This window comes from Gymnoscopelus microlampas, assembly GCF_963454915.1.
Source record: "Gymnoscopelus microlampas genome assembly, chromosome: 1".
NCBI classification, from domain to species: Eukaryota; Metazoa; Chordata; class Actinopteri; order Myctophiformes; family Myctophidae; genus Gymnoscopelus; species Gymnoscopelus microlampas.
In genome coordinates, this window is record NC_139962.1 from 13195015 (window position 1) to 13222715 (window position 27701).

Below are 27701 nucleotides of genomic sequence, written 5' to 3' on the forward strand. Positions count from 1 at the left end.
CCACTCAACATGACCACACAGCGATAGAACACACACACACACACACACACACACACACACACACACACACACACACACACACACACACACACACACACACACACACACAGTAACTTAAACTTAATGTACCCTTCACTCCCTCTGTCCCCACTCCCCACCCACATTGTTCCATCTGTTTAGCTTCAAATAAATGAAGCCAAAGAGTGCCAGTCTCTCTCTCTCTCTCTCTCTCTCTCTCTCCCTCTCTCTCTCCCTCTCTCTCTCTCTCTCTCACGTGTCCTTGTGATGACACCTGTGTGTCTGACATTGATCAATAAAGCATGTAATCACAGCTTGTTTCTTCACTTATCAATACTCCCGTCGGCGGAGCGAGAGCCGATATAGCAGTGCTAAGTTCACAATGGAAAACATACAGTACATAAAACGCTATGGAAAACATACAGTACATAAAACGCTATGGAAAACATACAGTACATGAAAACGCTATGGAAAACATACAGTACATAAAACGCTATGGAAAACATACTGTACATGAAAACGCTATGGAAAACATACAGTACATAAAACGCTATGGAAAACATACAGTACATAGAAACGCTATGGAAAACATACAGTACATAAAAACGCTATGGAAAACATACAGTACATAGAAACGCTATGGAAAACATACAGTACATAAAACGCTATGGAAAACATACAGTACATAAAACGCTATGGAAAACATACAGTACATAGAAACGCTATGGAAAACATACAGTACATGCCAACACAACAGACATCAAACATGTTTTCAATCCCATGCAGCAGAAAAGATACTGTATCTCACGTTTCAGAATAATGTTGTGAATGTACAGTATGTTATACAAGAAATTAACCCCAAAAATACAGTATACATTTTGCATAAAGAAATCTATGTATTTCAAAGGGCCAAACTGTTTCAATATTAATATTAATGTTTAATATTCTGTTTTTTCCACTAGAGGACTGATGTCTGATTTATACTTTGTACTGCGCTGGTGTCGCGCACCAAAAATAGCAGATCTACAGGCTCGCAATGCGTTGCATCGCAGTTGCAGTTTAAATATACTATATCAATTTGTCTTTAGGGTCTTAAAGGACTTCTTCACCCACTTTTCATATAATTGGTCCTCACTAATGCTCATGATAAAATGGTAAAAGAAAATCTACTCTGTCTGTGACTCATAGACCATATTCACATGTTGGCATTTTGCATTGAAAAAACGGGGTGGCATTTCATTAACTTAATAGCAAAATGGCCGCCGTGTGAATATGGTCTATAGGACGGCTTTGAACATATAGAACATATTAAAATGAGCATTAGTGAGGACCACTTATATGAACATATAGGTTGAAAATGGCTGAAGTCGTCCGTGTTTTTAGCACAGAGTCCTTACTGGTTGTCAGAAACTCAAATGAACAATGTGAAACTAATTACCCTTCCTGTTCATCCCACTCCCTTTCCTCTTTTTATCCTTTTTTTGTTTGCTCTCCCTCTTGTCTCCTGATCTTTCCTGGTGCTTCTTTTTCCTCTGTTGAGCCTGTCCAACCTGCAGTGATTTCCTGAGCCTGGTGCAAGGCATTATGGATCTCCAGGAGCTGCTGGCAAAGATGACCCTCAAGGTGAGAGTGAGGGCTCTCCCCAATGCCCTAACATCCCCGTCCATAACACACATCTAACCCTAATTCCATAACACAAGGCAAAACTTGAACTCTAACATCCCTATCCATAACAAAAGGCAAAACTCTAACCCTAACATCCCCGTCCATAACACAAGGCAAAACTCACCCTAACATCCCTGTCCATAACACATGGCACAACTCTAATTCCATAACACAAGGCAAAACTCAAACCCTAACATCCCTATCTATAACACAAGGCAAAATTCTAACCCTAACATCCCTATCCATAACATCCGCATTACATTACATTACATTACAGTCATTTAGCAGACGCTTTTATCCAAAGCGACTTACAATAAGTGCATTCAACATAGGTAGGGAACGAAACTACTAATCACCAGAGGTCTTAAGTGCATTTCCTGTAAAAACAAGCAACCAAGAGTATACCTAGCGCTAAGGTAAAAGTGCAATATATCAGCTATCTACTTTCATAAACACATGAGATAAAATAGCCAAATCAAATGAGCACGAGCTAATAGATCCAATACAACAATACAACAATAGTTCCTACAACTAGTTAACAACAAGTAGGCCAGGCAAAGAGGAAGGGTAGTGTTTCCTGAAGAGGTGGGTTTTCAGCCTGCGGCGAAAGATGGGCAGTGACTCTGCTGTCCTGACATCAGTGGGAAGTTCATTCCACCACTGTGGGGCCAGAACAGAAAAAAGTCGTGACCGTGTCGATCGACCAGAAGGACCGTTGAGTGGGCACTGAAGAGACACTTATTCCGCACTGAAGAGACACTTATTTACTCAGGCTTTTGGCAATTAATTTTTTTATTTTGTGTACTGTGAAGCGTCCTTGGGTTTCAGAAAGGCACTATATAAATTCAAGTTATTATTATTATTATCATAACACAAGGTAAAACTCTAACTCTAATCCATAGCCATAGCCTTAAGGTTCTATGACATTCATTTTCACTTTTTTTATTTTTAATGTTTTTTTGGGGGGTTTTATGACCTCAATTACACCCAAAAAATCTGAACTTTGAACATTCAGTGGATTTTCTGTGGTCTGGGGTTTTCTGAATAATTAGGCTGAAAAGTAATCTGAGCTTGGCCCTTGGGCAGTGAAGTCACAGGCCATTAATCCCTACCACTCTCCTCCTCGTTGATGTTTTTTTGCAGTGCGAAATTGACCTTGTTTAAAAAAGGTGCCGCGCTATGAGCTTGTATATCTGCTATTTTCGAATAGCCAAAGAAATCTAAAGTGACAAAGATGCGTTCCAGGTCTTAATGGGTTAATAGATTAATACATTATACAGTCATTGTGAGTAGCCTTAAGGATATAATATACAGCTTTGCATCGGTCATGCTTCAGTTTGACATGAGCTCAAGTAGGCTAAGTAGGCTAAGAAAGCTACATGGTTTACTTTGCTATGCACACAGCACACATAATGCACACTCTGAATTATATAGTACTAGAGTTTCGGGGGGCTACGCCCCCCTCAACCCCAGCCGCGCACGGGGCGCAGCGTGGCTGTGTGTATATTGGGGGACCCAAATCGCCGGAGTAAAACTGTGGAAAAGTATTTTTTAAAAAGGAAAAAATGTGAAGAAATAATATTTGTTATGTTTCAGGGGGTCCACAGGGGGTCCGCGGACCCCCTGATGGTCCACTGACCCCCTGTGGAGTGTTGGGACGCGCGGGGACACCCCTGGAACATTTTTTTTTTTTTTCATGAAGGTGGTTGCTTGTTTCTGGCGCAGGCTGTGCAAACCTGGCAACCCAGCGCATGCTGGCGCACGTTTAAGTGGCGTAGCGTCATGAGGGTCAGTGGGGCCGTGGCTGGGTCAGTGAAGACCCTGTAGTGCGGATGATATGTGGCATAGAGGGGCAGATTGTAAATCCACAGAGGAAACATCCGTGGGCTACCATTGGTTCAGCGATGTGTGCGGTTGCCCTGCGGCCCCTCCTCCTCCACCAATGTGCAGTATTGAGAGCCCTGACGTCACAACAATTGGAGCGATGGGCACTGCACTGTGGTTGGTTAGGGTACACCTAGGGCCCAGGTAGAACCCAGTTAAAGCCTGCATGGGCAAAGGCAGTTAGGACCCGCCTTGGTCCCACATAAACATGGCTAGTTGGGGCCCACCTAAGGGCCAGGTAGAAGGTACTTATAGGCTGCATGGGCATCGCAGTTGGGACTGAAGTGGATGCGGCTGACATTGCTGACATGGGGTCCATATGGTTTAGCCCACCTTGAAACCATATGGGAACAACGCTGGCATGCTGGCTGTAATGCAAACGCTGCATCATACCTGCAGTGTGTAGTTTGATGTTGTGTGTGTAGCAGATATACCTGCAGTGTGTAGATCAATGTCCATAGGAAAGTCAATGCCCAGCAGTGTTTTTTTCCCCAGCAGAGTTTCTAGTGTCTCTGTGTGTCTGTGGAAGAGGTTGCACATGAACTCTGCAGCCGCACTGAGGCGCTCCAACACAAACACTCTGACATTAAGCTGCTTCACACAACAAACATCAGCACCACGCTGCTGTTTGTCCAAAAGACACAATATCTCCTCTCCCACCGACGTCATGTGTTCATTTATGGACAGCCGTACAGACTCCTTTTGACACATTTTACGTCGTTTATCCAGCTCTCACTGACTCTCCACATCGGGCAGTTATTTTGCTGCGATCAAGTCAACGATGTGAGAGATTAGCTATCACAGACGGACGGACAGGGGGTGAAACATAGTCTTGCGCCATGCCTTTCGGCCTGGCGGAGACAATAAAAAACCGAAAGTGAAGGAAATGGCCATTTCTGCAACAGAAGTAGTCAATAAAGTATGCTATGAAAACATGGGCCACATTGGCAAAGAATGTAAGAAAGAGGCAATCATGTAGAAAATAGCCGATCTCCAAGCTTACAAAGCCTGTCAACGTGAGGCGTTTCGAGCTTGTAGATCGGCTATTTTCACAATATTTACTTGTGGAACGGAGTCAAACAGAATGGGGGGGTCCCAGATCAAGTACGTGTATTTGGGGGGGGGGGGGGGGGCGGCGTGAAAGGGTTGATAAACACTGCTCTAATCGGAGCGAAATTATCTGAAATTACTACACCATGACCATAATGCAGCCTAACAGGCGTTGCACGGGGCGGTCCTGCCATTACGTTAGTTACTGTAGTTGCTGTGGAGCTACATAGTTCTGCAGAAGACACACACAAACATACACCATGTACAATGGACGAACTGAGCAGCAATATAGACATTCACCACACGAACGTGCATTGTTGAGAAAGTGATTGCACAGCCGCTGCAGGCATGACAACCAGGTTAGCGTTAGCGACATGGCAGCTATCACAGCGCCCTGTCCGTCGTGCTGCAACTGCCTGTGATGGCTACAGCAGTAACAGCAAGCTGTCTGCGATGCCATTGTCTGGAGACTGCTCTTAGCGTGACAGGACCAATGAGAGTGAGCGCTGTAGTTGTTGCTAAGATACGGTGGCGTCTCTGCCCCATAGCTTGTAGATCTCTCACACATGATTGGCGTAGGCTGCGTTGCCAGGTCTGACTTTGTGTGTAAGCAATGGTCGGCTTATTTTTGCGCGCCTTTGGGCTCGTTTGCATTGTGCGCACGGCAGCGCTTGTTTAGCGTACGTCAGCGCGACGTGGCAACGGACGTGGCAACGTGAAAGGTGATTGGCTGGTGAAAAGAAACACCCGACGTTACACCAGAAATGGTGCCTGGAGAAAATGGTGACCAAAAAAAAAGTTTGGAAAAAAAGGAAAAAACCCCCGCAGCGGCTGCGTGCTGTTGTGGTGATGAGGTCGTGCGCACGGTAAACGGTACGAAGCTGCCTCCCCTTCCGTTTTGTCCGACATTTGGTGAGTAGAATTAATTATGTTGCGCGGTGGAAAAGGTGTAGTTAGCAGTGAGATGTCCCCTAGGCGAGGCGTAAATTCAGCGCGGCCGCCGTGGCGAGTCAGTTGCCGACATGTGGTCTGGCGGTGCGTTGTTTAGTCGATAACAGAGCTGTGGGGTGTGGACACCGAGGGTGCGGAAGTTGGTCGCCATTTATATAGTTAGATATAATGATAATGTGCCGTCCTTTTTTATACCCCTAGGGAGTTTAGGACAATACTTTTTTATAGTTGTTTACATCCATTTACATTTGAACTGTTTACGTTTACATTTTAACCGTTCTTTTTATTGTGCACGGCACTGATCATTTTGCTGTGGGTGTGTGAAACACAATTTAGTTTTTATGTGAACCATAAAAATGGCAAATAAACCTTAACCCTTACCATCCACCCCTGTGCTGATTTTTATCGCTGTAGGAGACTAGGCTAAGCTCAAAAATTCATATAAACACATTAAAAGTAGCTCACGTAGTGAAAGGATTCTTGTCAACAAGTTCTCAGACACAGACATTGGATTTTTCAGTAAGTGCATTGATGAAAAAGGCACACTGCACTACTGGGGAATGTGCGGACTACCCCCGTTGACCTTAAGTGTCCATCTGTATGTCTGTGGACAACTAATCGCTGGTACTTTTTGACCAATCGGCGTGAAACTTGGCACTCACACTCTCGGTGGGCCAAGGAAGAACATCGGCCTTTTATAGTGCCACCAGGATGCAGATTTCTGCAAAACAAATCTTTTGATGTTGATCACACAAAGTTTGTCCAAACCTCACGCAAATCTCTATAGTCATGTGATCACGACATATATGTCAGATTGTTCATATTGTTTTCTGATTAGTTACGATTGGTTCCAAAATTTGCAGTAGTGGCTCGTTTTGCACAAAATGCTACAAATTATGAATGCAGCGTCCGTTTGCCGTGAAACTTTACACGCAAATTCCCATTGGGCCAAGGAAGAAATGCCACCGCTTGCCAAATTCACGTTTTGGAACAGTTGGTCATATAATCAAAATTATTTTCCCCTGGATTCCTTGGATCATTATGCAACTCCTCAAATGGGCCACGCACATTTTTACCTAACAACATGAAAATAATAAAGTTTTTATAGATACACTTTTTGCACCGAACGACTACTGTAACACATTGAAGAGCAATCTTTGCTGGTCACTGCTACTGTGCAAACGACGACAACGTAATAATGATAACAATAACGCTCATCTATTGCCTCGCCACCATTGCACACGATGTCACGGAGTAAACAGGCTAATGAAATCAGCTAACCTGCCCTTAAGGTGGACTGACTTAAGGTAGACCAGTAATTCTTTCCCTACACGGGAGCCCCGCGCAGCGGCTAGATGGGAGGGCCGCGCAGTGGCCCAAACCTCTAGTATGATACAATACTGGATGTCATGTAAAGAGGAGTTAGTTCTCCTTCTTCTTCTCAAATTTGAATCTATTTCTCATTCCCTGAACATAATTTTGTGTTTTTTCTTGTGTCTTTAATTAGATATCCTATTTATTTGATTTTGTACATGTATTGTTGTTTGTATGTCCGGCCTTGTGGGGAAGGATGGGGGGAGGAATGGGGAGGGGTGGATGGGAATTGTGGGAGAAAATGTAAAACCACATAGTTGTTAACATTTTTGTAACCTCAATACAATGTCATGTTTACTCTTTGAATACATTTTGCCCCCCATTGAGACCTGAAGCCGATTCTACATGTCTCCTAAATCCCAACAGTTTTCTGAAAAACGTATGTTTCTATATCAGTGGTGCTCAATCTATTTCATGTCAAGGACCCCCAAAATGATATGTATTTGGCCCCCATCAAAATATTTTGTTCCAGGGACCCCCCAGAAGCAAAGATTTGAGTTAAAAATGTTCGCTTTAAAAATATATATATTCAAAGATTTGCACACATTTTCGCAAATTTTCAAAAATAGCAGATCTACAAGCTCATAGGGCGGCACTCGGTGCCGCGCTATGAGCTTGTATATCTGCTATTTTTGAATAGCCCAAAGTGTAAAATAATGCTTTTTAGCTCGAATCTAAAAATGAGACAGTTCCAGGTCTTAATGGGTAAAAAAAAAAAAGATTTAGCTTTAGATTCTTGTCTTAGACAGGTACAATAACAGCAGTTTCATATGTGAAGGTAATTTGTACATATCTAAAATAGCAGCAGTGCTCTATCAAATGTGCAAAGAGGAGTCAAGCATATACATAGAATGAGAGTCATTGTCAGATCCATCACTTATTTTTCGTTCCTAAGTTTTTTGTTTTTTTGCCCCTGTCCTCATTTAGTGCTGTGGCAGCTGCCGGGGAAAAGCTCTTACTAAGCCTTAAGCCCTTGGGCTGTAAGGCGTCTCAGACGCTTCCCATTCCGCATCGTCACGAACTCTTTCCAACTCTTTTAACCTCAGTGAAATGAACACAGATAGACCTCTTTTAAATGACATCAAAAGTCAGCCAGGTGGCACCTATATAGGCTACAAGGTAGCCTGGCAGCGCGTCACAGGTTCGAGTCCCGATCCCGACGGCCTTTGCTCCGTGCCACTCCCCATCTCTCTCCTTATTTCCTGTCAGCCTACTGTCCTATCGGGAAAAAAAGCCTTAACCCATTAAGGCCTGAGGTTCCGATTCTACAAAATGTTCTAAATCAGTTCTTTTTTAAATTACTTATGATGCTATGTCAGTGGTTTTCAAACTTTTTCATGTCAAGGACCCCCAAAATGATGTAGTTGGCCGCGGACCCCCATCTCAAAATGTTTTGTTCCAGGGACCCCCGGAAGCAAAGATTTGAGTTACAAATATTCGCTTTAAAAATATAGATATTCAAAGATTTGCACAACTCTTCTCGATTTTTCAAAAATATCAGATCTACAAGCTCGTAGCGCAGCACTCGGTGCCGCGCTATGAGCTTGTAGCCGAAGTGCAAAATAATGCTTTTTAGCTCAAATGAAAAAGTGACACTGATGCGTTCCAGGTCTTAAAGGGTTAAAAGCCCCCCCCCCAAAAAAAGTCAGCCAGGTGTAAAATATCACTCAGAACATAATGTCACACAAACACATCAAGGTGTAGGCACTGTTACTTCGATGGCAGTCACATTTGGTGACTGCTATTCTGTCTGGGTGTGTGCAGCGTTATACATGCACGCACGCACACACACGCGCGCGTGCACACACACACACACACACACACACACACACACACACACACACACACACACACACACACACACACACACACTGTGAAGGACATGTTCGATTGCAGGTGAGAACAGTGGCAAATGGCGGCAATATTGGCTCAACGGGAGGGTGACAGGTGTCCTGCAATCTGTAAGTCACAACATCACTCTGAACCACAGGGAGCAGGTCGACCATTTAGAAAACGGGGAGTGTTTGTGTGCGTGTGTGTGTGTGTGTAAGAGTGTGTGTTAGAGTGAGTGTATGCATGCGCATGAGTGGGTGCAGGTGACTGCGAGAATGTGTGAGAATCTTAGGCGAGTGTATGTATTCGCTTGTAAAAAAATGTGTATGTGTGTGCAGTGCACACATGTGTTTTCGCGTGTCATTGCACATGATCATTTGCTTGTGTGGTTGTCTTTATATAGCATGCGTGTGCGCATGTGCATGTGAGCATGTGTGATTCTACCGTGTGTGGTGGCTGGTTGAGAGTGTGCGTGCACACATTTTGCGGCCTAACAATCTATACGTGTAAGTGTGCCGTAAGCCCAATGCGTATGTACGTGCATGTTTCTTCACATGCATGCACTGCACAGTGGTGTGGGAGTGAGCGACCCCCAAGGACATTGCAGCTGGTGGGGCGTGCGGCAGGGTCATTCCAGTGTAAATAAGGTTGAAATTAAGCACATTACCCTACTGCAGTGTGACACCGGCGCGTTCCTCCCAACACCGGAACGGACCCCGAGCGCTTCCCACCTGCATCCATTGCTCATAGACCGCACAGTTGGGGAGGGAGGTTGCTGTCATCTCCAGTACTAAGTGGCTTTTTCTCATCCTCTGGCATGGAGAGACTGGGGACGGGGGGGAGGATGGTTGGGGTGTGTGGGGTAGGGTGGGCGATTGCATGTTGGGTGAATAATTGCCCGCGGCTCTGACTATGTGATATGCATCAGAGATGTATGTTGCATACGTGTTGCATACGTGTTGCATACGCCTTTTCGCGAGGGAAAGGTGGTTAGATTGTTACAGACAATAAATGCGTATTCGTAGATAGAAAGATACATTTTGATAACTTTTTGTTCCATATCCACAAGTTTTACTGCTATATTAACACAGGTAGCAGAGTACACTGCAACCCAGATTCTTCACCACCGGCCCATTGAAGTGTGTGTGTGTGTGTGTGTGTGTGGGGGGAAACGATTTTCTTTTTCATACACACATACAAGAGACACAAGTGCACGAACTTTTTAAATATTTTTTTTTTTTAATTATTGATTAAGACATACACAAATAGAGAGAGAGAGTCGTCTCTTATCTTTATCGTACTAGCCATTAGGGGTGGGACGATATATTGATATCGCGATATATCGCAATACTTTCTCCCGCGATAAATAATCGATATACTGCCGGAAAAAAACTATATTAAAAAAAAAAAAAAAAAGTTTGTGATACGTTGTTTTTTTCCGACTCTGTATTTGTGTAATGATGATTTTGAACTGTTTGGTGCTATTTTATGTGTTTATGAATTGAATACAAGGACTATCGTGATATATTGTTGGTGAAATTTCATGCAATAGATCGTGATATCGCAATATATTGAATATCGTGACATTATTGTTATCGAGGGCCTAATATCGCCACAGATATCGTATGGTGAGATACCCATATCCCCACCCCTACTAGCCATGTGTCCCAGTGTCGTGTGAACATCACACAGAGAATCTGCGTTTGCTGAAAACATATTCACATGACTGAACGTCTATCGTATAGTCCCTCTTTGCCCTTTGATGTTGTGCACCATATACAAACCCAAAACATGATAATGCAAAAAAGAAAAGAAAAACAAAATCCCGGTGCCTGGAAGCAGCCCTCCCAGCCCTTTGAAATTGCTTTTCCAACACTTTTGTTTAGGACTTTGACAGGACACATCTCCACCCTCCACTGCTCACTCGCTTCATCGAGTGGGGGTGGGGTTGTCACTTGTGGAGGATCCCACCTTAATGGAATAAAAAAAAGACCTCACTGACATTCAACATTTTACAATCCTGCCGAGAGTTCTCCATCATTGAACAACGACATCCTCCCTCTCTCCAATGCCCTGCCTGTGGTCTCAGGAGCAACACGGGGGCGCAGTGTACACAGTCCAATGTTAAGTGTTAATTTAACTCTGAGATTGCACAAACGTCCATGAGGGTCCGTTCGGCTACATTTTGTACACTCTCTGAGTTACAAAGGAATACATTAACACTGAGCATGTTCATGTGGAGGACTAATAGGCAAACCTGTAAAACCGCTTTAGATCACTGGGAGCTAGACTTTCATGCCCTGACCCTTTTAACAGGGCTTTGATCACAACCTGGGGGTCAGTTGCAGGGGCTGTCCCATGAGTATCTTATAGACATATTTGTGTGTGTGTGTGTGTGTGTGTGTGTGTGTGTGTGTGTGTGTGTGTGTATGTGTGTGTGTCTTTACATAGTATGTGTGTGTACGCGAAGTGATGCGTAAGTCCGCAGCTGTCCTGACCTTCTTCTCACCAGGTTACTGTGTATGAATATAGAGAACTGAGTAAGAGGCATGGGGAGGGTTTGATCTGATGCCTGAGGCACGGAGCGTGAGCTGAATGACACGCACTTTACCTCCATCTCACTGCATGAATGGATCTCAATGGATCTGCAGTTGCAGAAGGACCATTTAAATTGCAAGTGCAATTTAGTGTGTGTGTGTGTGTGTGTGTGTGTGTGTGTGTGTGTGTGTGTGTGTGTGTGTGTGTGTGTGTGTGTGTGTGTGTGTGTGTGTGTGTGTGTGTGTGTGTGTGTGTGTGTGTGTGTATGTGTATACCTATGGATGGATGTGTGTGTCTGCATGTGTGTCTGTCACGTACATCAGTGATACTCAAACTTTTGTCAAGGACCCCCTAATTGACATTTATTACCCCGCAGACCCCCATTTGATAAGCCAGGGACCCCAATAAGAGAAGGTTTTTACGGCTCTCTAGCAGTGATTCTCAACCATTTTCATTTCAAGGACCACCCAGTTTGACATGCATTAGGGCTACGGTCCCCCTTTTAATGGCATTTTATATCTCTGGGACCCCAATTCCCATTGTAAAACCAATGTTAATTTAACTCTGAGAGTGTACAAATGGAACCAAATGGACCCGTTAGGGTCCATTTGGTTCCATTTGTACACTCTCAGAGTTACAGACCCATAAGGGTCCATTTGGTTCCTGTCCATCATTTAGCTGGGGACCCCCTGGAACCCCCTCAAGTACCCCTGGGGGTCCCCGGACCCCACTTTGAGAACCAATGACGTACATGCATAAACATGTTGATCTGTCTGTTTTGGGGGTGTGCGCTCATGTGTCTTCCTTTATGTGTGTGTGTGCGCGTGCAGTTGAACTACGCCGAGTCCAGGCTAACCCAGCTGGAGGGCTGTCACTGTGAGAGGACGTGCACCGCCAACGGCCTGGTGTACAGGGACATGGAGCTGTGGGTGGAGCCCGAGAACTGCAGGAACTGTGCCTGCAAGGTGGGTGTCACCTAGACAACTTGCACCCCCACACCACCCCCTCCTCCCTTACTATCCCCTCCTCCTCCTCTCTCTGTCCTTGGGATTGGCCCGACTGCAAAGCCACCACAACACAGTCTGTAGTGGTGGGAAAAAAAGTTCATTTCAGTGAACGAACGATTTCGTTCACGGTCGCGGCAAATGATTCGTTCAAATGATTCGTTCAAATGATTCGTTCAAATGATTCGTTCAAATGATTCGTTCAAATGATTCGTTCAAATGATTCGTTCAAATGATTCGTTCAAATGATTCGTTCAAATGATTCGTTCACGTTCTCGTTCAGTAGCGCTATTTTCTAGTGTTCAAAATGTACTCGAGTGAAAGTACAAAAGTATTGGCATCAAAATACACTTAAAGTACCAAAAGTAAAAGTACTAACATATTTGAAAATAGCCGATCTACAAGCTCGCAACGCGTCGCGATGAGACGCGTTGTGAGCTTGTAGATCTGCTATTTTCAAATAGCCTTGGTATGAAATAGGGCTAAAGTGGTTAATGTATATTTTATAATGTGTATAAAACACCATCGCGGGAGCAGGGTTTTTTTTACGTCTCGCGCGAACTTAACAGTTTAAGAAAGTGAACGAGCTCGTTCACGTTCACGAAAAATGTACTAGTTATTTTGAACGCATCGATCATGAACGACACACTGCTGCTCATTCAACTGCAGGACATTGTGGTGTGTCACCTGATGAGGTCCCTCAACTGTAGGTCTGCCAGTGTCCCGTCTCCCCTTCATCCCTGCTAGCTCTCCTCTCCCTGTCCTTCAGTGACATCCCTACAACCGTCTCTTTCCATTTCCTCTTTTTTCCGTCTTTGCCCTCCCACTTCTCCCCCATAACGAGAACCTCCTAACAAGCTCGCCCTGGCTTTTTGCATGCGAGCTGGCCTCTGGAAAATGTGTCGAATCAGGCCATTTCCTGAGCTCCTAGGGGAATTAGACTCGCTGCATCATTGCACACATCAAGCGCAGGGTGGAGTTTAACCCATTAAGACCTGAAGCCGATTCTATAAAATGTCTGTTTTTAGAATGTCTTCTAAAAACAGTTTTTTGAAAAAAAATTATGTAACTATGTCAGTGGTTCTCAAACTTTTTCATGTCAAGGACCCCAAAATGTATATGTATTTGGCCAAGGACCCCCATCTCAAGATATTTTGTTCCAGGGACCCCCAGAAGCAAAGATTTGAGTTACAAATGTTTGCTTGAAAAAAAAATGTATTCAAAGATTTTCACACATTTTCACGATTTCTCAAAAATAGCAGATCTACAAGCTCGTGGCGCGGCACTCGGTGCCGCGCTACGAGCTTGTATATCTGCTATTTTTGAATAGCCAAAATGTAAAACAATGCTTTTTAGCTCAAATCTAAAAAAAATGGCACAGATGCGTTCCCGGTCTTAATAGGTTAACCCTCCTGATTTCCTCCTGCGGACATGTCATTAACTGATAACTGCGGAGTCCCCAGGGGGGAGTGGTGGTGACCCATTTCAGATGACTCATGAAATAGAAGTAGTAGCACATGCTGAGAGAGAGATATCAGCCATGAACATGAACGTATAGGGTCTTCCGGGCCCCCTGGAATAACTGCCTGGGTATCACACAGGGCTCTCTCTCTATTTCAGCGCACCACCACTCGGCACTGTGTGATTACTCTACGTCCATGTTCAGGTTATGTATACAATGCGGGCAGTTAAAGGAGAGAGCCAGCCTAGAATAGTATTGGGTTTGATGTGGCCATAATAATTCACCGACATACCTGATGCGTTTGATTTTTTTCATAGAAGCCCCTGTTGTCCATTCTCTTCTACTGTTTTGAGGAGAGGGGGAGCGCTACGCGTGAAATCTCACGGGACGCGAGAATCTCGCGAGAGTTCACGCACCAGAGCTCATAAGTGACAAACAGTGCATGTGTGAGTGCCAGGACACTACGTAGAGAGGATTCGTGAAAAAAAAGAAGAAGTTTGGAGCGACGAAAATAGCCGAATTAGGATTATGCTCTAGGCTCCATTCAGCCGGTGGGAGGGGTCTCCAGAATACAGGGGCTTCTATGAAAAACAAATCACACCCAGTGTGAAGTGGGCGGTGTGGTCACAGTGGTCATCACAGTGATGGAAGTGATTCACTTTAAAAAAACATGAAAGTGTTTTTTTTAAGTCCATACTGCTATTCATAGGGCTTCACATGTGTCATTACATTACATTACATTACAGTCATTTAGCAGACGCTTTTATCCAAAGCGACTTACAATAAGTGTATTCAACATAGGTAGGGAACGAAAACTACTAATCACCAGAAGTTTTAAGTACATTTCCTGCAAAAACAAGCAACCAAGAGTATACCTAGCGCTAAGGTAAAAGTGCAATATATCAGCTACCTACTTTCTTAAACAGATGAGACAAAAATGGCAAAATCAAATGAGCACGAGCTAAAACAAATAAGTGTATCGACTAAACAAGATCCAATAAAACAATACAAAAATAAAACAAGAGTTCGTACAACTAGTTAACAACAAGTAGGCCAGGCAAAGAGGAAGGATAGTGTTTCCTGAAGAGGTGGGTTTTCAGCCTGCGGCGAAAGATGGGCAGTGACTCTGCTGTCCTGACATCAGTGGGAAGTTCATTCCACCACTGTGGGGCCAGAACAGAAAAAAGTCGTGACCGTGTCGATCGACCAGAAGGACCGTTGAGTGGCGAGGGAGTCAGTCGCCCCGAGGTGGCAGACCGGAGTGGTCGGGCAGGGGTGTGGGCATTGACCAAAACCCGGAGGTAGGAAGGAGCTGTTCCTTTCACTGCTCTATAGGCTAGCACCAGGGTTTTAAACTGAATGCGAGCTGCTACGGGGAGCCAGTGCAGAGAACGGAGAAGGATAGTTGTGTGGGAGAACTTGGGGCGGTTGAACACCAGACGAGCCGCAGCTTTCTGAACAAGCTCCAGAGGTCTGATGGCTGATGCCGGAGCACCAGCAAGGAGGGAGTTGCAGTAGTCCAGGCGGGAGATGACAAGAGCCTGGATGAGCACCTGGGCTGTTTTCTCCGTGAGGAAGGGGCGAATCCTCCTGATGTTGTAGAGGAGGAATCTGCAGGACCGTGTCACTGATGCGATGTTAGCCGAGAACGACAGTTGATCGTCCAGGGTCACACCCAGATTCTTCGCAGTCCGAGTTGACGTCACCACAGCATTCTCAATGGTGATGGCCATGTCTCGGTGAGGACAGCCCTTCCCCGGGATGAACATCAGCTCGGTCTTGTCCAGGTTGAGCTTCAGGTGGTTCGTCGTTTCGCTAGCCAATCACAGTCCTGAATTTGCAAAGTCAGCCAATCACATTACAGCTAGTGGTGATGACACTAGCTGTAATGTGATTTGCAAAAGTATAGATTTGCATTGACTGTGGAAGGGTTAGGGTTGTAGACTGCGTTGTAGACTATTGGCCAATCACGGTGCAGGATTGGTCAGTGTCCTTCTTCTTCTTCTTTCCAAAAATCAAACGCATCAGGTATGTTGGTGAATTATTATGGCCACATCAAACCCAATACTGTTCTAGGCTGGCTCTCTCCTTTAATGCAAACACATGAGAATTTTCCATACATTTTTCTGTCTCTTCTCAGTTATTCTAAACGTATTGCACTGCAACATGCTGATTGCTAATTTGTGTAAAAATGTATGTATGTCGAAGGGTCAAGGTGTTATCGGTAGCCTAAGAATGTTACCTATTAATTATGTTTCGTGTATTGTGAACAAATACTAGGACAGCATTCGTGCCCTTCAGCATTGGGAGCGCGCATGCAAACAAAACCCGTCCCGCACATTGTCGCATTATGAGCACGCTAGGCACGATGATGCCTTTGCCCTTTACACAACCACTGCTGCCATGATCACTGGAAGGTCTTGGCATGAAACCCCTTATAAATGTATTTCAGTTACCACCAACTCTCTGAAGACGCTCTCCGTGTGACTATTAGTGCTGGTATTTGCCCAATGGATGTTTTTTTTGCAATGAAGCTCATTTGCATAGAAAGGGGTTGATTTGAATACATGCAAATAGTACTGGAGCAACGAGGTGCTATTTGCTTGGCAGTGCAGTTAGGTGTGCATTTCAGAATTACATTGTTTATTTTTGTGTTCATTGTGAAGGTTTTTCTTATCTTTGTTTGTTTTAGTTTTTGGAGTTTTGGGCTTTGTCTGAGCCTTTGTTTGACAGATACAATGTTGAGAGACAGGGAACACAGAGAGAGAGAGCAATGAAGTGAACAGTTTTTTGAAAAAAAAAAGAGAAAATGTTTCAAGATTTTTCAAAAATAGCAGATCTACAAGCTCATAGCACGGCACTCGGTGCCGCGCTATGAGCTTGTATATCTGCTATTTTTGAATAGCTAAAAGAAATCTAAAGTGACACAGATGCGTTCCAGGTCTCAATGGGTTAACGCTCAGTAGTTCGCCGTGTGCTATTACAAGATTGATTGATTGATTTTTGTATATTTTATTGACACATTTTATATAGTACAGCAGTACAACAGCAAATGGATGAGACACAAAAAAGCCAAAGGCTTGTTGTTTCCATTGTGGTCCATTAAACATTCAACACTCTGGACAAGCAACAGTGTATATACACGATGAACAATGATACAAAATAACATTATCAAAATGTACAGTTTTAAAATGGTTCATGATAGATGGTGGGTTTTCTTTTCTTTGGAATAGCAGGTATATCAGAATCAGAATCAGGTTTATTGTCACATCACAGGTTTACAAGGTAAAAAAGTGGGTGAAATTGTTTTTAGTACATCATTCCCAGAGCCTCCCAGAGCCGTATATCTGATAGATACTGTACATTAGTTTTAGTTTACATCCAATGTAGTTGTATATTCTGCATGAGTATGCATGGAACATACAGATTGTTTTTTGATAACCTCTACAGCATTATGTTACAGTACTGTATATTCCGTGAATATGTGTGGGTGTGGGTCTAAGGTGAGACGCAGCAGCGTTTTATTCATCTTATTTCATTGTATCCTCACTATATGTGCCGGAACTCATTCTCTCCATGTATTTGTTTAAGTAAAAAAATGGTGTTTTTTAATTTGTTTGTTTAACAGAATGGCGTGGTGGAGTGCCGTCGAATTTTCTGTCCGCCAACAAACTGCTCAGAGGACTCACTACCTGTGCACGTCGATGGCACCTGCTGTAAAAAATGCAGACGTAAGTACGAGGGCCTGCAAACTTTGCTGTTGACAGTGACAGATCAGAGAGAATGGGGAATTTGCGAGGTGGCCGTCAATCACACATACCCACATACAGCATTCAGTGCCTGGCCAGGGCACAATGAACTCAGCATCACCTCGTCTCACTGCAAAAGCATGCAGCAAACAGACACCAAAATATATATACACATTTCACATCTTTCAAAAAATAACCATTGCAGATAAAAAATATGTTTTGGACAATGCCCTAAAATGCATTTTGAGCCGTCAAAATGTATCAAAAATGTATTTTCAATACTGTATATATATATTTGTTGTAGATACTATTGGTATGGTGATACAGATCCTGTATGGGGAACGTTCACAGACAAATATGTGAATTGGTTAGCATGCAGAAATAGTTTTCACACCTCTCAACTAACCAAAGTCAACTCTACATCCCCTTGCAGCATGGTCACCCACTGCTTTTACTGTAATTGCCGTGAACGGGAAACATGTGGGCCACATATTTAACATTAGGTCACTTTTAGATTTTCATAAAAGGATACCTTCCAGACGTTGGCCCTCAGACCACAGGATCATCTTCTAGTGTCCATCTAAAGTTGAGATACAGGGTGGACCAGTCAGTTCTGGATATTCTTGGGTGGTGCGAGTGTGTGACGCAAACTGTCAAGAGTCTCAAAACTATTCACAGTTCCACCAACAAGAACAGTGTCTCGTTCACCCAGACTGCCAAATCACCAAGTCCCCGAGGGGTACTTTTGAGGGGAGGGGGTTTTTGAATAATTTGTCCTACCCTCCACGCATCCTCCCCTGTGAAATATCAGAGCCCTGGCTGGCACAGAGGAGCTCGGCTATAGTCCTGCACCCTGGAGATGAGAAAAGCAGGGCTTCACATCATCATCATATAGCTTAATTTTCTATTTCTGCCTTGTCACCGGAGGATTATGCAGAAGGATCCTCTCTGTTGTATTCTTAATGTATTGTTCACATTTCTTCTCACGCATGCTAACTAAGCTCAACTTTTTTTCCGCACTTAATTAACCATACAGAACTTGAAGCAGGGAAACTATCTTCCTTTTTTTTCTCCACAGTGTCAAACGCATTTTGTGGCATTTCGACTCTATTGTTGATATCACCATCGGTGCCTTGGAATTAAATCTATGTTCCAGGGCATATCCTTATCAAGGTGTCGTTAAAGTGATTGTTATTTCTTTTCCACAGCTAAATGCACCTACATGGGCCAGACTCTGTCCGAGGGCCAGCGCTTTTTGTCCAAGAGCTGCAGGGAATGCAAGGTAAAGCATCTGCTTCCACCCCATTTACAGTACCATCAGGGTTGCCAGATCTGCTTATTATAATTTCCCTTGCAAGATTTTATTTGAAAATAGCCGATCTACAAGCTCACAACGCGTCGCATCGCGACGCGTTGTGAGCTTGTAGATCTGCTATTTTCAAATAGCTGATGTACATGTTAAAGTGCTCATGTCACGTGGCCCATAGTCGCTTCTTTTGGGCTGGTTTTCCTAGACCTGGTTGCTAGTTTTCCTCACAGAATCTGGCAACACTGTTTACCATTTTGCTCAAGTGAAACATGTGCTGGACGTTCTGTGATATTGTGTTTAGTGTCTTGTGGTGTTAGATTGTAGACAGCAAATCCACATAGAGAATACAAAACGAAGTTACTCTCTTTTCTTCTCTTCTGTCTCTTCGCTGTCCTACCCTATGCGCCATAATTGTAAAGTCCCCCCAAAACAGCCTTATCTAGATGCAGCCCAAGCACCGCACGTTCAACACAACACTTGCTGTCCCCTCTGTGTAATGACTGTGTGTGCGGTGGACTAATCTGTGTTATTCAATTAGCCAGCAGGCCTTATTAGTTCCCAGTCCCTCCCCAATCTGTTCAATCTCCCTTTGTTTGTTCCCTCTGCTGGAGAGATAGCCAGGTCATTTGAATAATTTATTAACATCGCAACAAAGGGATGTTTTAGATTGTGGCATCATCTCTGTGTAGATTATAATTAAAGTCTTCACTACGGCACAGGAAAGGAAAAACAGGTGAGCTCCCCTCACTCAGAAGCCATTTATCTTTTAAGGACACAGTTTTAAAAGGAGGAAATACACGTGTCGTGCGTATAATTGGTTACAAAATAGCTAGGCAGAGAATTCCCAGTGCTCCTCATTAGCCTTTTGCTTTTGAGACCTTAAAAAAACATAACGGTATTGTTGTATGTAAGCTGGGTTTCAGGCAATTACAGACATCACTTACACGCCTGGATGAATGGTAAATTGGCAATTAATATCAGTGGTGTGTGTGTGTGTGTGTGTGTGTGTGTGTGTGTGTGTGTGTGTGTGTGTGTGTGTGTGTGTGTGTGTGTGTCTGTGCGTCGTTGCGCGCGCGTGTGTGCCACGCGCATGTGCTAAATATCCCATAGCGGCAGTGGACAGTGGATATCAGGACAATAACATAGTGTTCCAGGGTCTTACCAGCAGTGGTTTGCGTGACCTTTGTACTCTCTTATCAGGGGGGAAGTCTGCTGTGTGCTCAGAAAGGCTTTACTAAAAAAATACTGCTCTGATCATTTGATCTCCCCCCTGGGAATGTGGGCTTAGGTCCGAGAGAGAGAGAGAGAGAGAGAATGAGAGAGTCTGTACATGTTCATGTAGTTGCATCTGTGTGTCCACCTGCATGCTATATACTGTAGGTGCAGATATCCGTGTGTGTGTGTGTGTGTGTGTGTGTGTGTGTGTGTGTGTGTGTGTGTGTGTGTGTGTGTGTGTGTGTGTGTGTGTGTGTGTGTGTGTGTGTGTGTGTGTGTGTGTGTGTGTGTGTGTGTGTGTGTGTGTGTGTGCGCGCGCGTGCAGGCGCATGTGCTTGTAGTGTGTGTGTGTGTGTGTGTGTGTGTGTGATATGTGCCAGTGCTGAGGTGACAACAGCAGGCTTTGCCTGCTGACTGTTGATTAGCACCACCATCCATGACCTTCCCTCCCTCTCTGTCCTCTCACCTCCTCACAGCAGGAGAGGTGGAAGGGGAGGTGTATGAGCGACAATGAATAAATGCATAGACATATGGAGAGAGAAACAGCCAGGCGGTGACAGTGAGCCAAGAGAGAGGGCTGCTGTGTAAAATGAAATGCAGAACACACCTGTGGTTTTGTGACCTCTTTGACATGTAGCTAAGCTAACACAGCCTGTGGCGCTTCCTCGGCCTGTAGTAAAGCCCTGCATGGGTTTTCTTATTCCCGCTCCCTCCCATTGGACTTCTGACCATTCCCGCCGACGCCTGCAGTAGTTTAATTCCTGACCGCCCGCCGTTTATTTTCTGACCTACCGCCCAAAATGTAAGTATGATTTAGTCCTGTATAATCCCACAATATTACCGTCTAGTTCCGCATAATCCCTTAGTAATTCCATTTGGACCCAAAAACATTACAAACAGAAACACAGAATGAGAGAGAGAGAGAGACAGAGAGACCATTACAGCACCATGGACAGCGACATGGTAAACTGGGCTGCACTTACTTCTTAACCCTTTCAGACCGAGAACGCATCTGTGTCATTTTAAGATTTTTTTGGGCTATTAAAAAATAGCAGATATACAAGCCACGCTAGGAGCTTGTAGATCTGCTGTTTATTTTTAAATCGTGAAAATGTGTGCAAATCTTTGAATATTTTTTTTTCTGTAGCGCACATTTTTAACTCTGTTACAACTTCTGGGGGTCACTGGAACAAAATATTTAGAGATGGGGGTCCTCGGCCAAAATTCATATAATTTTGGGGGTCCTTGACATGAAAAGGTTTGAGAACCACTGAATATAGCAACATTTTCTTTTTATTTTTTTAACTAGGATTTAGAAGACATTTGTAGAATCCCCCCAGAAGCAAAGATTTGAGTTAAAAAAATATATATATTCAAAGATTTGCAAAGGTTTTCACGGTTTTTCAAAAATAGTAGATCTACAAGCGCTATGAGCTTGTAGATCTGCTATTTTTGAATAGCCCAAATAAATCTTGAAAGGACACACAGCTGTGTTCCCGGACTTAAAGGGATTAACAGTAGGTTATTAATAAAGAGATGCATACAGCCTACCTGTCGGTAACAATGCTCTGAAATAATTTTCTCCTTTGCATTTAGACAATAAATGTGTGACTATCAGACGTGACGTGCTTTGCTTTCGCTTTGTAATCTTCCGCTTTGATTTTTGGTTGAACCTCGATTGTTGACATCAATGCTTGTACTCCTCCGTGCTACGACCTCCACCCACACTGTTGAATGCTTCAGGTTTGATTGATTGAATACTTTATTAACAGTTTGCAAAGACAAGCAGAGGGAAGTACAGTTCAATACAAGGTCTGTTAGGAGGATTTTAAACCCAAGAAAGCACTATGGCTTGTTTCCATTGGGGTCCTTTGTCCTCAATTCATCGAAAAATGAATTGCACTACATTTTACTTCAGTTTATTGCAGGATGGTGTGGGTGCAGGGCTCTAGTCTGTAGTACTGGCTCAGTCTGATATTTCCTCCAGTCTTGCAGTGCTACTGTAGGTCAGTCTGTGATACTAGCACTGTCTGTAATGCTAGCTCAGTATGTGATATAGCTCAGTGATTATGAGGAGTGTCCACATCGACCAGTGAGACCAGAATCACAGCCATTCGAGTTGCATACTGTCATAATGTCTCTCAAAACTGTACATACTGTACTACTTGAAAATGAAAGTAAATATGACAACAGTTATAATTATTTTTAACCCAGACCTGAGACGGATTCTACAAAATGTATTCTAAATCCTAAAAGTTTTTTTTTTTTTTAAACCTATGTTGCTGTCAGTGGTTCTCAAACTTTTTCATGTCAAGGACCCCCAAAATTATGTGTTTGGCCGTGGACCCCCATCTGAAAATATTTCTTTCCAGGGACCCCCAGAAGCAAAGATTTGAGTTACAAATGTTCACTTTAAAAATATATATATTCAAAGATTTGCACACATTTTCACGATTTTTCAAAAATAGCAGATCTACAAGCTCGTAGCGCGGCACCGAGTGCCGCGCTACGAGCTTGTAGATCTGCTATTTTTGAATAGCTCAAAGAAATCTAAAATGACACACATGCGTCCCAGGTCTTAATGGGTTAAATTTGCACATAGTACTTGACTATGAAAAGAAACAGTTTTGTTCCCCTTCCACTGCCTGGCTCTCCTTGGGTGGTCGGCACCAACCAATAAAGTGCTATCCAAGACTTGAGACGTCCAATTAAGATGAAGAACAGCAGCAGGAGCTCAGTTTACTGCAGCGTTATCAAAGGGGTATGAGAATACTTAATTCCCCTCCATGACAGCGGGAGCTGAGAGGCTGGTCTAGCCAGGTAACTATAACCCATGCTGTCTGCCTGGCTGAAGTATAATGGGGTTATCCTAACAGTGGAATATAATCAGTTCAGTTCAACTTCATTATGAGTCCACCTTATGTGAGGGCGTAATAAGCTAATATAAAATAAATAAACCAAAGCAGTGCAAATGATAGACACTGCAGGACCGCGAGGCGCAAGGACCATGTAGTATTCCTGTTTGAATGGTACTTCCGTATAGACAAACAATAATGACAAAGGAGCTACGAGATTTTGAGATTGTTGTTCAATGCGAGAAATGAAACTCTGTTTCTGAGTCCTAACGGGATCTCGAAAAGTGCAATCATAATACTGAGACTGAATGTGGTTGAGTGGAATCTGTGGTACACATGCTGGTAAAATTCTGGCATGGATTTCGGTGTGATGAAATAAGTTGGGGTGGTTACCTCGGCTGTTACAGTTCATGGATTGGAGTGTAACAGCCGGGGTATCATCCATAGTCATCCAACACCTTTTCAGCTTGTAGATCTGGTGTTTTTGGTAATTGAGTCCTATGTCATCAATTATAAATAGGAGTCTTGTGAGTGTGAAATTATACATCATACGCATACTCATGTCTCAGAGAAGATGTGAGTTTTGGGTGCACCAACGAACAAATTCAGCTGAGAATGATGAATCAGACTACTGTATGTTCGTGGAAACGCTCGCATGAGCGGTTTACTGCCAGACTTATTTCTGGCTGCGTGCACACACTGCCAGCGATTTTTCGATTTTCTTACCTTTTGAAGTAGAATATTTATCTCCAGTATGATCGACCCCCTGATGGTTGCCAATCACAGAGGGTTTCACAGTGCTTCCGAGAAAAGAGAAAAAAATGTCCGTTCGCTTTTATACGCCTTTGAAAATAACATTTCTCGGCCAAAAATACATAGTAAAAAGAAAAAGTACACAGGAGCTGAGATACAGGATTTTTAAGTAATAAGTTAACCAGTAAGTGAATGGAGCAGTACATCTTCGGATCGCGTTATCTCTGGTTCTGTGTGAAAAAACTAAAAAGGAACACTTTTTTTCAAAAAATTGTCATAAGTCGTTCTTGGCAGCCAGGGCGTTATGACGATGTCTCGTCATAAGTCGTTCTTGGCAGTGAGAGAGTTGAAATAAGATCGTAAATGATCATTTTGTGAATGAAGTCCATAGTATGTACTGTATGTATAAATAGCACACATTGCAGTCAATGAATCCACCGGTGTAGTACCAGGATGGTGACTTTGTTGAGTTTTGAAGGAGAGAGGCGTCCCAGGGATTCGAGTCAATGCCTCAGACCTTGGAAGGCAAACAGGGGACCGCCAGAGCACTACAACTAATGACAGGGTCATGGTGTGTACGCCATACATTCAGCAATGTATTTTGAGGGCTCAAGGGAAGATGACACTGTGCTTTACCTTGGCCTGCTCGACTCTCTCTTCTCTGTGTGTGCGAGTGCATGTGCGTGTGCGTGTGCGTGTGTGTGTGTGTGTTTACTTGTAAGGGCCAAATGTCCCCATAAGTATAGTAGAATTAACATTGTGAGGACAATTTTCCTGGTGCTCACAAGAAAAAATGTTGTTTTATGGTAAAAAAATATATAAATAAATGGCATTTAGAGGTTAGATGTAGGGGTTATTGAGAGTTATGCCTTATTTATGTGTAGTTGCTTGTGTTGTGCACCGAAAATAGCAACATCTACAATAGCTATTTTCAGCTTTAGGGTTAGGATTAAAAATGGTAAAAAACTGTAAAAGTGGCATTCATAAAATTGCCGTCCTAAAATGTTCATGTCCTCACAAGTAATAGGAATACAAACGTGTGTGTGTGTTTGTGTGTATCTTGTACCTTTTTTTGAGTGTACCTGTACCTTCATGTCCTTTTTGTGCCTGTGAGCGCCACAGCCTTTTGGCTGAGACCCAGTCCGTTGTCATGGCAGCTGTATTCAAGATCCGTTATATACCGGGTGCCTAAAGCTCTGGTAGCACTGTAAAATGAACGTTAGTGGGGCCCTTGTGGGTTCATTTTTCGGATCTCTGTGCAATACAGACACTCAGAATTTTACTGTGTCAATGGTGTGGCATGGAGGGCCAAATATATGATGGGATTCCAACCCGACATTCCACTAATGAGCATAACTTCAAACAGAGAGAGGGAGACTAATTAGTGAAATCAGCTGGTGTAACATTTGGTTGGAACAAAAACTTTATAGACTCAACCTTCCAAGGCAAATATTTGTCAAAACATATCAAAGTTTGATATGCATACTGTACAATAGATTATTGCCTGCATTCTTCATTGCCCAAGGTTGTCTAACTGAGGGTTGGCATGCTAATAGAGAATGTTATTCCAACCGCTAATTGTTCACCGATGCCAATGAAGATTGGCATTTCAACATGTGAACATATAAATACAAATTACATTTCTGTCAACATAATTTGCACAAGGCAGATATAAATAACTATGACTAAAATATGAAAAGAAATGACTGACAATGACTGGTACATTTAATCAAATATTGTACTATAGCCCAGGTAATAGTAGTAGGTCACTGAATAATTGTATATTGTAAAAATGGACAATAGAAAAATGTTGCTCTAAATGCCCAAAATAGAGCTTGGACAACGATGTGGAAATGATAATAGAAATATGACTTTTCTGTTTCATTCAGCTGTTTTTACATAGATGAACGGATGCAAAATAATTGTGTTCAAAATAATTCTTAGGCCTATTATCTCTGTGAACGACCCGTCATATCAGCCCTTGGGGTGATCGTTAGTCAACCAAAGGGTTTTATCAGATATAACCCTTTTGTTCCTTCTACCACTCCCCTCACCTAAGGCTGGGTATGTGATGAGAACATACTCATACTCATACTCATACTCATGTGACTGTGTCACATAAAGCTTTCTGAAAGAAAACTTAAATTTAAGTCTGGATTAAGGCATTCAATCCGGGAAAGCATCTTGCGTAATTTTAGATTTCTTTGGCATTCAAAAAATAGCAGGTACTGTATACAAGCTCATAGCGTGGCACTGAGTGCCGCGCTATGAGCTTGTAGATCTGCTATTTTTTTTTAAAAACAAGATTTTTTTTTCTTGTAACTGTCAAATGTCTCAACAAATGTCTTAACTTTTCTGAAATACTATTGTTGCTACTGTATATCAGTGTTGCTCAAACTTTTTCTTGTCAAGAACCCCCAAAATTATGTTTTTGGCCGCCGATCCACATCAAAATATGTTGTTCCAGGGACCCCCCAGAAGCAAAGGTTTGACTTAAAAATGTTCTTTAAAAAAAAAAAATGTATTCAATGATTTGTTCAAGATTTTTCAAAAATAGCAGATCTACCAGCTTGTGGTGCGGCACTCGGTGAGCTTGTAGATCTGCTATTTTTGAATAGCCAAAATGTAAAAATAACGGTTATAGCTCAAATCTAAAATGATACAGATGCGTTCCCGGATTGAATGGATTAAAGAATCACTCATTTCAAGATCATGCTTTATTGTGCCAACTCTGTTGCATCTTCATTATCATGGGCTTTGAGCTGATGATGCATCTCCCGTTTTCAGAATGGCTTGATGGTGAGAGTCACGGAGACTTGTCCGGAACTCAACTGTACCCTCGGCGAGCAGATCCTGCCTGACAACAGATGCTGCAATGTGTGCAAAGGTGGGTCCTCTCTTCGTATTTTATGCTCCTGTAGTCTGCCCGGTATTTTGTTTCTGTCGCGTGAGGCCGTTTACCATTTCCCCACCGGCTCATCAGTCCGAAGGGCCGATCCCACATTCCGATGAGGTGTGGGGTAGACTGTGCAAGTCCCCTAGCTGTCTGATGCGGCTTCGGGCTGTGGTTCTCAAAATGACTCCATTTGTCTCCTCGCATCCAGTATGAACGCTTCATCTGCTCTTGGCGGCAATACATATCAGAGCAGATTGGTCTGTCTGGTTTTGGAGCACCCGCTATGCCAATTTGCCTCGACTCCACCATTCTGGCAGCAAGGTAGAAGGTAAATAGCCACAGGTAATTTGGTAAAGAGATTGAATAAACAAACCGTAGGAAGCTGTCAACTACGCAGCCATAATGGAGGCAACCTGGGGAAGGATCGGAGAGGAGAAAATTGTGCTCACGTTTAAGTAAAATAAGCTGAGCGGGTTTGTGACGGCCATCTGGAAAGGAGAGGGGTGGGAGATTGGGGAAGAGAGGAGAGAAAATTAAACGAGGCAAGAGGCAGGTAAGAAGAGACAGGAGGATTTGCAGACACGGAGGACAGGAAAGAAATTATAAATAAGGGGAGAGACCGCGAACAGAAGAGTGGAGGGAATGCGGATGGGGGCAGGATAGACGTGGAGGGATTGTACCCAGAAGAGACGGAAAGTAGAGCTGAGAGGGAGGAACACTAAATGAGAGGAGAGAAAAAGTTAGGGGGGTGAGGCAGGCGAGAGGAGAGAGCTCATGAGAACGAAGACACGAAGATCACAGCCATCTCTCGCGCCTTCCTCCCTCCCATCGTCTTGATACACCTCTCTCACACCCACGTTTATGCTAAAACTAGGTGCTGCTCATTATCAGTCTTGGTGCCCCCCTCTCAACTCGGCAACTCGCCACTTTGCTTCTGCTCCGAATTGTTCCTCTCTCACCCTGCCATTAAGGTCCTCAGTATGTCACAGACTCTGGTTAAATTGGTCATTACGTGTTTGACATGAACATCTGTGCAGAATCTGAACCACCCTCTCTTTTTAGCAAAACGGCATGCGTTTAAGCTCTTGTCCAAGGAATTTGTCTTTTCCTTTGTAGTGCCCGTCAACATGCGTGCATTTATCTGG

At 43.4% G+C, this 27701-nt stretch overlaps 1 protein-coding gene across 1 annotated transcript in view; it reads left to right on the forward strand.

Annotated features, from left to right (window-relative positions):
• Positions 1-27701, forward strand: part of LOC311049653 (protein kinase C-binding protein NELL1-like) — a 289822-nt gene that overhangs the window by 94918 nt on the left and 167203 nt on the right. The window contains exons 7-11 of the mRNA XM_084063406.1: positions 1559-1641; positions 12144-12278; positions 17408-17510; positions 18737-18810; positions 26448-26547. Coding sequence (XP_083919532.1) covers positions 1559-1641; positions 12144-12278; positions 17408-17510; positions 18737-18810; positions 26448-26547 — 495 coding nt within the window. The remainder of the gene's footprint in view (positions 1-1558; positions 1642-12143; positions 12279-17407; positions 17511-18736; positions 18811-26447; positions 26548-27701) is intronic.